This window comes from Xenopus tropicalis, chromosome 2, assembly GCF_000004195.4.
Source record: "Xenopus tropicalis strain Nigerian chromosome 2, UCB_Xtro_10.0, whole genome shotgun sequence".
Classification (NCBI taxonomy): domain Eukaryota; kingdom Metazoa; phylum Chordata; class Amphibia; order Anura; family Pipidae; genus Xenopus; species Xenopus tropicalis.
In genome coordinates this window covers 95,100,426-95,113,738 of record NC_030678.2, presented here as the reverse complement: position 1 = coordinate 95,113,738, position 13,313 = coordinate 95,100,426, and the positions used below count along the sequence as shown (strand labels likewise).

The 13,313-nt window shown below is 40.0% G+C and overlaps 2 protein-coding genes across 6 annotated transcripts in view; one reads left to right on the top strand and one right to left on the bottom strand.

The window, feature by feature from the left end:
- The window catches only part of scml2 (Scm polycomb group protein like 2), a 65,402-nt gene extending 61,529 nt beyond the window's left edge, over positions 1–3,873 (top strand). For 3 of the 5 annotated variants that reach the window (XM_012957288.3, XM_012957291.3, XM_031896131.1), the window contains exons 13-14: positions 63–226; positions 1,189–3,873. In XM_012957288.3, the coding sequence (XP_012812742.2) occupies positions 63–226; positions 1,189–1,311 (287 nt within the window). In that variant the 3' untranslated portion in view covers positions 1,312–3,873. 5 annotated transcript variants of the gene reach the window in all.
- Positions 3,874–8,370: 4,497 nt separating this feature from the next.
- The window catches only part of rai2 (retinoic acid induced 2), a 29,861-nt gene continuing 24,918 nt past the window's right edge, over positions 8,371–13,313 (bottom strand). The window contains exon 2 of the mRNA XM_002934348.5: positions 8,371–10,654. Within this exon, the coding sequence (XP_002934394.1) occupies positions 8,878–10,548 (1,671 nt within the window). The 5' untranslated portion in view covers positions 10,549–10,654 and the 3' untranslated portion in view covers positions 8,371–8,877. The remainder of the gene's footprint in view (positions 10,655–13,313) is intronic.

Sequence of the window (13,313 nt, the reverse complement as noted above, 5' to 3'; positions counted from 1 at the left end):
AATACATGCTATAGCATTAATAAGGTTTGCATAATAAACGACTATATATTTTGTTTTTAAAGCTGCAAGTTCTACCACAGGGCCTGAGCTTCACTCGACAGAGCGGCAAACTACACAAAGCCTCAGTAAAGATCCAGCCACATGGTCCGTAGATGACGTCATGTGTTTTGTGAAGGAAGCAGATCCCCAAGCCCTGGCCCCTCATGCTGAACTCTTCAGAAGACATGTACGAGCATGTGGTTTTTTGTTTTTTTTTTTTTACTTAAACAGGGGTTGTTCAACTTTGATTTAATTAGTATGATGTAAAGAGTAATATTCTGAGATCATTTGCAATTGGTCATTTTTTTTTTATTTGTGGTTTTTGAATTATTTAGCCAGGCAGTGGTTTTAATGAGAGACAGGAATATGAATAGGAGAGGGCCTGAATTGAAAGATAGGTAATAAAAAAAATTACTGTAACAATAAAATTGTAGCCTTACAGAGCTATAGTTTATTGGCTGCCTGGGTCTGTGACCTGTAACTGAATACTTAAAAGAGAAGAGGAAGGCAAGTTCAAAAACCATAAAAAATTAAAGCTAATTTAAAAGTTACTAAGAATTGACCATTCTATAACATAGAACAAGATCTAACTTGAACTGCCCATTTAAAACTTATTTTTTACTAAATGGAAAGTATCATTCCTCCTGTAAGCAACTTCCTACAAGTTCAGGAAAATGAAACATGTATGCCTTTCCATTGCCAATTCACTTTGTTGCCATTTGAAAGGCAATAATAATAATGTCCCCATTCCGTGAGCCATTAGCCTTAGTAGTCATACTGATATCTGATCAAGTGTTAAAGAAAAGGACTGTAGAAATTAGATCTCCATTTTAACTTGAAATTTCAGTTATTTCCTCCATTAATGAGAAAGAGATGGACATGGGCCAGCCACGCACACAGATTTTTTTCATTCAGTTCCATCATCTACTGGCTGAAGAATATTATTGTCTGGGCTTGTTTGGCCCTATACAACATGACCAACTTTGGGTATCAATTAGTCAGATTTACTACAGACTTAAACTGAAATATTTCAGTAAAGGATAAAGTGATAGTTGGGATGTTTTTAAGTAATCATTCTGATAGTATACTGAAAATAAATATGACTAATGCGACTACTTGTTTAACATCTGTTTCCTTCCCTCTTTACAGGAAATTGATGGAACAGCTCTGCTCTTACTTAGAAGTGACATGATTATGAAATACATGGGACTTAAACTTGGTCCAGCCCTGAAGTTGTGCTACCACATTGAAAGACTTAAGCAAGGAAAGTAGTACATTACTGGAAGCAAGTGGGAGCCTTTGTTTACCTCTAGCATCATCTCACGTATGCATAAGCTTGCGACTGCCTATAAAATACCTCCTTTTTGTAATATAATACAGACACTAAATATCTCCATTATTTTTACAAAACTAGTGATTTTTTAAAATGTAGATGCATTGTTTTTACTCTGTGGTGGTGCTGAAACACAGGAGAGCTGGAGCCTCTTTGTCGTCATTGTCTGTACTGCGTATTCTTGCTGCGCAGATTGATGCAGAAGTTCTTTTGTAACCAAAAGGCTAATTCCCAAAGCAGCATGTCAGGAGCAGCTGATACAAGAAGACCCCCAAGTGGTCCCCCAAGACCAGCATTGTAGTTTTTTTTTAATGCATTCTATTTATTTTTATATGATATATATATTTCATATATTTATATATATCATATATATTTTTTCTTTTTTTTAAAGAAACCTTTTAAGACTGTGCTAACTTTGGCAGCTACACTAAATATAATTTTCTAATCTAAAAGCTACAAGAAAAGTGGCTCTGCTTGATTAACTGCACTTTTGGCATTTACCAAGTTTTGTAAAAATTTAACTTTAAAGCAAGACATCCTACCTGCCCGCAAGTCAGGTTAGCATGCTCTGCTGTATTAATTTATGTGGCATACAGATTTTTTTTCAGTGAAACTGGCAAGTAAAAGTACTGTGTCAAAATGGCCCATGTGTGGGCAGGCACAGAATAATATGTGAATATACTGCTTATGACCATAATAACCATATTCTCAAAGTGACACGAGCATTGCATTACTGAAACAGAAAGCATCTTCTGATGATTCCCTGTTCCATCAGCCATTGACAAGAGACAATTTTTTTCTTCATAATATGTAGCCTTTGGCTTTCTGCCTGGGTCAGACAGCAGGGAGATGTTCTGCTTACACATTTGTGATTTAGGCAGTGTGAAGTAGAAGCATTTGGAGCAATTTGACATTATTATAATGGATGGTACATGTACCCTAAAACTGGAACTGGAAACCCCACCCCCTGGAAAACACAGGGGGAAAAGTGCCAAAGCATGACCTATTGGGGTAATTGTATATCAGGAACCCAGTGTTGCTAGTTGAACCCTTTTAGTGCCATGTGACACAATCCACTGTGCCTGCAGTGTTTAGTTGTTGCACATTTGTTTACATGAAATAACAACATGCAGCATAACCCAAGAGCCAGCAACGGGCACAGAAAGGGTTAAAGTCTCAGCTTAATTTAATATGTTTACAGTACATAATCAATACTTTGGTACATCAGCAGCTATGTAAAACCAACTTCCCATTTTATGTAGAAATCACAATGTCACAATGATATAATTGCTTTCAAAACATTAGTGATATTGAAAAAGAGATAATTTGTTACCTATATTTGACCATTTTGTTAATTACAGCCATTAGTTGTCAACATGTTTATTTCATTTATAGAGACCTTAAAAGGACAGTATACACCTATAACAACCTTTCCAAAAAATGAACACAATTAATAGGACCTCTGTTAAAATTACATTCTGCCTATTCTTTTAATTAAAAAAAAATCCAAATTCCTCCCCCTCCCTTCCTTTATAAGTAAAGGCACTTTGTTCAAAGGTAGCTAAAAAAGCTCTGAAAAAAACAAGTCCCTGCCTCCTCTAAGCTGCAGCCTTTGAGGACCTGATTATCAGGAGCTTCATTGTGGGCCGGTAATTTGTTTTATCACTTCCTCTGAAGCTCTCTAGGATCGGGAAGTGACAGTAAAACTGGCTCCATATTCTTGTTTAGTGTTAAAAATAATAAACCATAGATATTTCTGTTTAAATTCTTAATTAAAATATTATGCAAAAAGTATGTTCAGCACAACCCTATTCATTGAGCTCAAGTTGAAAAGGGGTGTATAATGTCCTTTTAGCAGTGGGGCTCATTTATCAATGCTGGGCATATTTGCACCTGGGCAGTAACTCATAGCAGCCAGTGAGTGATTTGTTTTTTACAGCCAGCTGCAGGTAGAACAATAAAGCCGAAATATTGATTGGTTGTCATGGGTTGCTGCCAAGCTTCTAATTTGCCCAGTATTGATAAATGATCCCCACTTTCAAAGTCTGCCCCCTTTGGATTATAAATGGGGCTTTATAAATTGCGAAATAGTAGGCAATAATTATATTTTCGGGAACATAATCTGATTGTAGCCATTCCTTGCCCTATGCAGTATTCCACTTTGCATGTGTACAATGTAAATGCTGTATTGTAAGAATATATTATATACTGGGATACTGGCAGATTGGGACAGGATCATTTGTTGTCTTTCAGAGTGCTGCAAGTGAATGACACTGCTAGTATCCTAATGGCTGGCACAAGAATGTTTCACTCTATGCCATTGTGCAGACTCTTTCTTACTGAATATGTAGTGATAACTTACAGTGTGAATTATATTTCCTAATGCCTTTTGTATACAAAATGATCTATTTGATGTATTTTCTGCACACTTTAATGATAAAAAGGCTTTTCTAATGTTTGTTATTCCTCAGGTTTTAGCAATTAAATGTTGCTAAATCTTATGTGCCTTTGTTTTGAACTTGTTTTTGTAAATGACTCCAAAGCATGAACTTAGCATACAACTCACACTCAGGTTTTCACCTTTAAACCTTATGGAAAGCTATAACCAATAGGTAGTGACTTTGTCCTGGTGAAGATTTGTCTGTTTTTCTTGTGAAAAATGTTTAATGGGACTAAATCTCAGGCCAAAAAATTGCCTCCATTCGAACTCCAATTCAAGGAGTCTGACTAAGGTCTGACTGGCCCATTTTGTAAGCATCTTTAGTTGGCCTCTCTACATCCCCAGAGAGGGAAGGTTGGGCCCTGCAGTTACACAAAAGCTGGAGACCCTCAAGTTTTATTTTCCTGCACTATGGAAAAGCTTAGATATGATATCTTTCAGTAAAAGTAAGAAAGTGTGACAATATCACTACGATAGCCAATAAACAGGTGCAGGGTGGTACAGGAGTAGAACCCCCCTCCCTTTGGTTTCAAATAATACTTTTAAAAGGAGTTAAAGGGTTCTGTTGTCCTAAAAACGACCACTGTATGGGAATTATAATCTTCATTATTAAACCCCATTGTACCCAGAACGTGCCACTCCTGTGCATGCAAGACATGGAACTGGAGAACTAAAAGCAGCAACATTTTTCATAAAATGTGATTTTATTTTTGGGACGGGGGCTTATTCTTAAACTTCAATATGAAAATTGGGTTTCTGATTCAGCCTGACATTTGGCTAAATTTGTGGTACAGACTTCAGTATTCCGCTTAATTCAATATGTACAGATTTGGTGCATCCTTAGTTATTGACCTTTTGTAATACCTGTTCCACCAAAAAGCTGTTTTTTGCATAATAAAAAGAGATGCAGTTCAAAGCAATTTATGTTCATTCATTAAAACTAATCCTCTTACTGCAGCTTGACTTTACGTATATGTATCATGGATAATCCTGGCCAGTATCTACAGTATTACTCTGGCTATTGGTCAGTTGCAAGGGGACATGATTACTCTGTACAAGTACATTAGAGGGGATTATAGACAGATAGGGGGTGTTCTTTTTTCCCATAAAAACCATCAGCGCACTAGAGCCCCCCTTTAGATTAGAGGAACGGAGCTTCCATTTGAAGCAGCGTAGGTGGTTTTTCACGGTGAGGGCAGTGATGTTGTGATGGCAGATTCCATTAATGCCTTTAAGAGGGGCCTGGATGAGTTCTTGAACAAGCATAATATCCAAAGCTATTGTGATATTAAAATCTACAGTTAGTATTGATGTTGGTATATATAGTTTATGTATGTGAGTGTATAGCTAGGTCAGTATAGGTTTGTGTGTGCTGGGTTTACTTGGAAGGGTTGAACTTGATCAGGGATCCCCAACCTTTTATACCCATAAGACACATTTAAATGGGGAAAGTGTTGGGGAGCAACACAAGCATGAAAATGGTTCCTGTGGGTGCCAATAAGAGCAATAATTGGATACTTAGTAGCCCCTATGTGCACTGGCAGCCTACAGAAGGCTCTGTTTGGCCTTATACTTGGTTTTTATGCAACCAAAACTTGCCTCCTTACCAGAAATTCAAAAATACCTGCTTTCAGGCCACTGGGAGCAACATCCAAGGGGTTGGTGAGCAACATGTGTATTTCTCATCATACAGTATCCATTCAACTTGCTGCCTGACTGGTCAGATACTGTAATGGGCCTACTAGTTACTGCAGTTCTGTTTATAATGGATTTTTAATAATAGATTATGGTTGGGTGTTGGCTAACATAACCTGCATGTACTAGGGATGCACAGTATCCAGGATGCAATTTAGTATGTGGCCAGATTTTATTTTCCAAATAATTTTGTTAAGATTCCAGCAGTTCCATTGCAGTTGAAAGTATCTAATCCAAACTCTTTACAGAGGCAGTTCACCTTCATGTTACTTTTTAGAAAGTTACAGGCTTTCAGACTTTTCAATCCATTTACAATTTTTATAGTTGTTGCTTTTTTTTATTCTTTTATTGATGCTTTCTCCTAATCTTCTTTCTTTTCTTTCTAACCAACGGCCTGGTTACTAGGGTAAATTGGACCCTAGCAACCAGACAGCTGCTAAAATGCCAAACTGGATAGCTGAGGAACATGTAATTAAAATTATTTAAAAACGAACTGGACAGTGTCTCAGAATATCCCTGTCTATACCGCACTAAAATGTATTTAAAGGTTGAAGTACACTGCTCAAAAAAATACAGGGAACACAAAAATAAGACATCCTAGATCTGAATGAATGAAATGTTCTTATTAAATACTTTATTCTTTAAATAGTTGAATGTGCTGACAACAAAATCGCACAAAAATTATCAATGGAAATTTATCAACCCATGGAGGTCTGGATTTGGAGTCACACTAAATTAAAGTGGGAAAAAAACACTACAGGCTGATCCAACTTTGATGTAATGTCCTTACAACAAGTCAAAATGAGGCTCAGTAGTGTGTGTGGCCTCCACGTGCCTGTATGACCTCCCTACAATGCCTGGGCATGCTCCTGATTAGGTGGCGGATGGTCTCCTGAGGGATCTCCTCCCAGACCTGGACTAAAGCATCCACCAACTCCTGGACAGTCTGTGGTGCAACGTGGCGTTGGTGGATGGAGCGAGACATGATGTCCCAGATGTGCTTGATTGGATTCAGGTCTGGGGAACGGGCGGCCAGTCCATAGCATCAATGCCTTCATCTTGCAGGAACTGCTGACACACTCCAGCCACATGAGGTCTAGCATTGTCTTGCATTAGGAGGAACCCAGGGCCAACCGCACCAGCATATGGTCTCACAAGGGGTCTGAGGATCTCATCTCTGTACCTAATGGCAGTCAGGCTACCTCTGGCGAGCACATGGAGGGCTGTGCAGCCCCCCAAAGAAATGCCACCCCACACCATTACTGACCCACTGCCAAAGCGGTCATGCTGGAGGATGTTAGAGGCAGCAAAATGTTCTCCACGGTGTCTCCAGACTCTGTCACGTCCGTCACATGTACTCAGTGTGAACCTGCTTTCATCTGTGAAGAGCACAGGGCGCCAATGGCGAATTTACCAATCTTGGTGTTCTCTGGCAAATGCCAAACATCCTACACGGTGTTGGGCTGTAAGCACAACCCCCACCTGTGGACGATGGGCCCTCATACCACCCTCATGGAGTCTGTTTCTGACCGTTTGAGCAGACACATGCACATGTGGCCCGCTGGAAGTCATTTTGCAGGGCTCTGGCAGTGCTCCTCCTGTTCCTCCTTGCACAAAGGTGGAGGTAGCGGTTCAGCTGCAGGATTGTTGCTCTCCTACGGCCTCCTCCACATCTCCTGATGTACTGGCCTGTCTCCTGGTAGCGCCTCCAGGCTCTGGACACTACACTGACAGACACAGCAAACCTTCTTGCCACAGCTCGCATTGATGTGCCATCCTGGATGAGCTGCACTACCTGAGCCATTTGTGTGGATTGTAGACTCCGCCTCATGCTACCACTACAGTGAAAGCACCACCAGCATTCAAAAGTGACCAAAACATCGGCCAGAAAGCATAGGAACTGAGAAGTGGTCTGTGGTCACCACCTGCACAACCACCCCTTTATTGGGGATGTCTTGCTAATTGCCTATAATTTCCACCTGTTGTCTATTCCATTTGCACAACAGCATGTGAAATTGATTGTCAATCAGTGTTGCTACCTAAGTGGACAGTTTGACAGTTTACATTGTGTTGTTTGTGTTCCCTTTATTTTTTTGAGCCGTGTACTTTACTCCTATAATAGTTCCCATATAGTTTCTGCCAGTGTGCAGTGTATGTAACAGAACTCAGACTGAAAAAGTAGTTTTTGCACCAAAAAGCCAGTCTTAAAGGAAAAGTAACGCTAAAAATTTTTAACTAAAAAAATCTATTCTACCCTCCCCCAATAATTGCCCTATCCTGAAAACTATTTGTTATTTATAATGCTTTAGAAGAAAATACCTGTAAAAAACTTCCGTTTTTTTCAACAAAGGCGATATGGCAACGCAGGGAAAGTTTCAGGGGAAGCGTTCACTATGCGGCGATCGACTGATCGAGTCTAGCCTTCCTTCTGTATAGGAAGGAGTCAGGCTAGAATCGATCACCGCATAGTTAAACTTCACCCGATACTTTCTCCTGCATGGCCATATCGGCTTTGTTCAAATGACCGGAAGCCAAGTTTAACAGGTATTTTCTTCTAAAGCATTATAAATAACAAATAGTTTTCAGGATAGGGCAATTATTGGGGGAGGGTAGGGAGGGATTTTTTAGTTAAAAATTTTTAGCGTTACTTTTCCTTTCATAAATGCAAGTGCATAAGCAATTAAAATTTACAATCCGTTCATGGAAAAAAAAAATCAGCTTTTTACAGCTTTGAGTACATTTCCCCAAAATATGTAGCAGTGTGACAGTCTCCTGGCTGGTTTTCCTATGGGAGAATACTTAAATACAGCGATGATTGATTTTTTTTCCCTGAAACTGTACAAAAATGACATCATTCAGCAAATCACTAGCACATACAAACATTTATTTAAATATGCAATGTAGCTATCAATATTAAATACAGCATTAAAGCAGTTCTTGGCAGTAAAAACAACCCTGGCCAATCCATAATTCTAGGAAAAGCTGCATAAAATGTGCAACCCACTTAAAAATAGGTTGCTTTCCTGGACTTGCCAATACAAGTAACAGATTAAAAAAAAAAAAAAAAAAAAGGTACTCTGGCTATTAACTTCTAGTATTCCGTAACCACCCCACTGTAATAAGTTACAAAGGTATATCTAAAGGCAGGATGATTCCCTTGCTTTCGGCGCACTCATGTAGTACAGAAAGGACTACATGTTTAACAACAATAACAAAAAAAAGTCTTCCTTCCACAGCCACCAACACTGAACTGAACCTGGAGAGCTCCCGTCCCTCTGTGTAACTAGCAGAATTAGGGTTATTGAGACAAGATTATGACCTTGTGGAATATAGAGCAATGAATTTCGGACACATTGCCTTGTACTGGGTGTTATTTCCTAGGGAAAAAGGCCGCCAGTCTCTGCTTTTTTATTGGAAGAATATGTATCTCTTGTGAATTCACTTTCTTTAACTTTACGCTTCTGTTTTTGATTGGCTTACGTAGTGCTTCTGCATTTTCCCTGTGCTCGGCCTGACTCTTCATCTCATAGCACTGGGCGGCAGAGTCCTGAGGCAAGTCCCTTTTAAAAGAAAAGTTTTTTGTAGAAACCCCAGAAAGCCCCTTTATTTTGCCACAGAAAATGGCAGGCACAGCATCTTTAACTGACACGATGACTTTTGCTGTTTGGGAGCTGCTAACAAGTTCAATGTTGTTGCTGGGCTTTGGCTCGTAAGCGGCTCTAATGCTTTGCTCTGGGATCCATTTTGGCTGCCGTAACAGCTCAGCAGTGTTGGTGCAGATTACCTTGCTATCCTGCTTCTGCGCCAGCTCAGGATGAAGCAGAGGGGGGCTAAAAGATGCAGCAATAGGAACGCTCTTTATTGTGGAATGGCTTAGAGAGTCAGGAGTGGATCCACAAGAAACACTTGTGCTGCCGTGAGTATTTGTATTGGGGCATCTTTTGTTAACAGGGACGGACAGATCAAGAACACCATCATCTTGTATCGCTTCAGTACTTACATCGGTGTTTAGAACCAAAGGTTCATTTTTCATGGAAAGGTCTAGTGCTTCATTTTCACTGCTCATTTTAATGACAGAATGGCGGTAAAACTGAGAAAACTCTCTCCTGTCTGCAATGTCAAATGGCTTGACATCTTCTTTTTCCAAAGGGGTTTGGGTTTCCTTACAGTTTTTTTGAATTTCTGCCATAGATTTTGGCTCGTTTGCACTGCCTTTTGTCTCTGAGTTCGACATTGGGATGGGGATTGGGATAGGTATAGGCACTGGCACCGGAAGTGGCACAATCACTGGGTATGGCACTAACAAGGTTGCAGGAGGAACAAGTGGAGATAAAGGTGAGGAGCTAAAAAGTTGGGGTGGAATTGTGGACGTGTATGGATCTGGAGGTATATGGCAAGGAGATGGTGGCCCCAAGCTATTAGGTGATGGGAATAAATCTTGCAAGACGGAAGGAAAATTTGAAGCTGTAAAAACTGGTGGTAGCACTGCTTCCTGCGTTGGGCTGGAAGTTTTCTGATCTAGAATCTGTGGTTGGCCAACAGAAGTAGCAGCTGGTGGAAAGATGTGGCTCTGAAGAGAGGTAGCGGGACATGGAGAACCCTGGGGTAAAACCAGAGGTGAATTCAAATGCTGAAACACATGTTGCTCCAAAAGCACAGGTAGAGGGACGGGACCTTGTGTTGTTATTACATAGGGGGTGGTACCATTCGTGCTCATTTGCGGTGGTGTGCCACCTGCTACCTGCCAATGAATTGGTAACACTACGGGGCTTTCGCCTAGGCAGATTGGCTGGAGCACAGTTGCTGCTACTTTCAAGGCTACTCCACTCTGGGAGTCTGACGATGGACTTAAAACAGTTGGGGCTGGAACGGTCACTAGTGGTGAAAGGGCTTTTTTCATTAAGCCAGAGGGATTAATATTCCATGCTTCCGCCGTAATTAGCTGAGCAACCCCATTTTCCAGCTTGTTGTTAGGAAGGGTGGAGGGAGGGCTATTCAAATCAATCTGCAAGTCTTGGTTTTCTTTGTAGAGCTCCTCCATATTTGTGACTGATAAGGTGGGAGATCACACTGGTGTGCCGTACATTGCCTTACTTTAGCTCTCCACTCCCATAGACTTGGTTGAAGTGCAGCTGCATCCTGATAGCCTGCAAGACAGACAGCTTGAATTAGAGTTTATGTAACTGCTACCCATTTGTGGGTTCTTACAAATAGTCAAACGGGGGTCACTGACTCCAGAAGCCAAAATGCTCTGTGAGGCTGCAATTTTATTGTTATATTTTAATGTTTCTTTTTATTAAGGCTTCTTCTATTCATAGGCCAATTTCTCACCCACACCACTGCTTGGTTGCTAGGGTAATTTGGACTCTAGCAACCACATAGCTACTAAAATTCCAAACTTGCTGAACAAAAATTGAAATAATTCAAAACCCACCCACACATAATAAAATATAAAGACCAATTGCAAATTGCCTTATAATATCACTCTCTACATTCTACCAAAAGTTAATTTAAAGGTGAACAACCCCTTTAATATTGTATTACAAAAACATATACTGATGTAAGATAGTCAGACCTGTACCCCAATCCATAAAGAACTTACTGTGTAGGTCAAACACTACAAAGACTAGTCCAGTTAGGGGCTATGGGCTAAAGTAGCTGTGCAAAATGATGCTCATGTAGCAATGGAAAATACTTGTTCTTTTATTCACATCCAAAGTGGGGGATTGAGCAAGGTTGACACAGCTACTCTAAATTAGAATAGAAAATCTCAAGACAAAAACACAAAGGGTTTCAAAATAGGCCCTGGCATTTCAAGTACTCAGAGGCCCCAACACCCCCCCCCCCCCACAGGCCCAATAAATAGTGACTGTCTATGGCATCTTGCAGCAGCCCCTCTGGCATTTGCCAGAATCCACAGATTGCCAGTCTGGGCCTGCTGTCAATGTCTTTTTCTGTCTACTGTAAATGATCAAGGTGATCTACTTATTTCATGTGGGATTTTACTTAAAAAAATTAAGTAAAATCCCACATGAAATAAGTCCCCATAAACACAAGGAATTCTGGGAGCTAATTTCAAAAAGCTCCAAGAATGGGTTTATCCTATAGGCTACAGCTCACCCACTGGGTTTTTAAAGCAGAAGCCAAGATAATAGCTGATCAGATTCCCAACTACAGACCGGTTTCATCAGTGGGGCTCATCAGTGTAGTGCAGGGTATTCTGATCAGCTTTGGTAAATCCATCCCCAATACTTCTTATAAACTGCAATCATACAGCCCTATAGAGGTGCTGCAATCTTATTGGACTAGACCAAAACTGCAAAGTATTACACATGATTATGTACCAGTTCCCACAAAACTTACAATGCCATCTCTGTAGGAATGTGCTAGTTTGGTAAATATGCTTGTGTTATGTACACTACTAGTTTTAAGCTACAAGTGATGTACAATGGCCATGTTTCTCAACTGCATGCAAAATGTAAAGACTGAGCAAAAAAAAAAAGACTGGATCTTCCAATTACCAGCAGAATAATTAACCATAATGATATCAGTATGTGGTAGAGAATACATGTATAATTGTTCATTAGTTATGTTAATCATTTGTACTTATTTTTGCATATTCAATGAGCGGATGAGCAGGAGGAAGAACACACATAACTGAACCAGGAGGGGGAATTAGCTCACAGCTTGTTACCAAGGAACAAGCATCTCACTGCCAATTCAGAGAGAGCTAAAATGTAAATATATTATGGAAGAATCCTAGTATTAAAGCTATGATAATCAAATAACAAAATGTTTCAGTGAAATAAACAAACCATTTATTGGCTCTAAATCAATTAACAAACAATCCAAATTTAAACAATAAACATACTATACCAAACAGACAGGTGCATCCCAATGCCTCATGGTACGCACTCTCCTAACGCGTTTCGCACCATTGGGTGCTTCATCAGATCCTTTTTTCTCAATTTACCATTTATATTTATTTGTTAAAGCTATGATACACAAATCTGGGCAGGAACATAACCGGCAAAGCTTCGATCAGGTACATAAAAACTTCTCAGTCCTCAGCTAGCAGCTATTGTGCTCTGCACTTGACCCCCCCACATGAGGGAGAATGGCATTACCCTGGTCACCAAAATGCCCCTGGTCCAGACATTTGTGTCTCAGTAGCTACCTTTAACTTATTTACTGGCACTGTTGTTCTCCTGTTGGTACTATTAATCTACAATAAGAAATGGGCAGTGCTACGTATAGTAGCGCTAGAGAATGATATACTGTTGAGTGCTAAAGATTGCATTCACCTATGTGTTTGACCCACAGGGCATGAGAGATGGTAAATAAAAGCTGATATAAATTGGTCTCTGAGCAATTACTTTGATATAACCTTATATAGAAAGCTGTAAAAAAAACAGAGCATTTTTAGCTTGGATGTATGTAAACTAAAGGACTCAACTGCACATGTATTATTGTTTGGTGTTGTCAAGCTGCTTTCAATGCCCGGTGACCATATGGATAGTGTTTTAAGAATTTCTCTGTATTCCCACTTCTCAACAGCATGTTCAGGATTCTTGTGAAGTTAGGTTGAAAAAAGACACGCGTCCATCAAGTTCAACCATAATGCCTATATATAACCTGCCTAACTACTAGTTGATCCAGTGGAAGGCAAAAACCCCATCTGAAGCATCTTTAAATTGCCACGGGGGGGGGGGGGGGGGGATATTCCTTCCTGACTCCAAGATGGACCAGTCCCTGGATCAACTTTTACTAAGAGCTATCTCCCATAACCCTGTATTCCCTCACTTG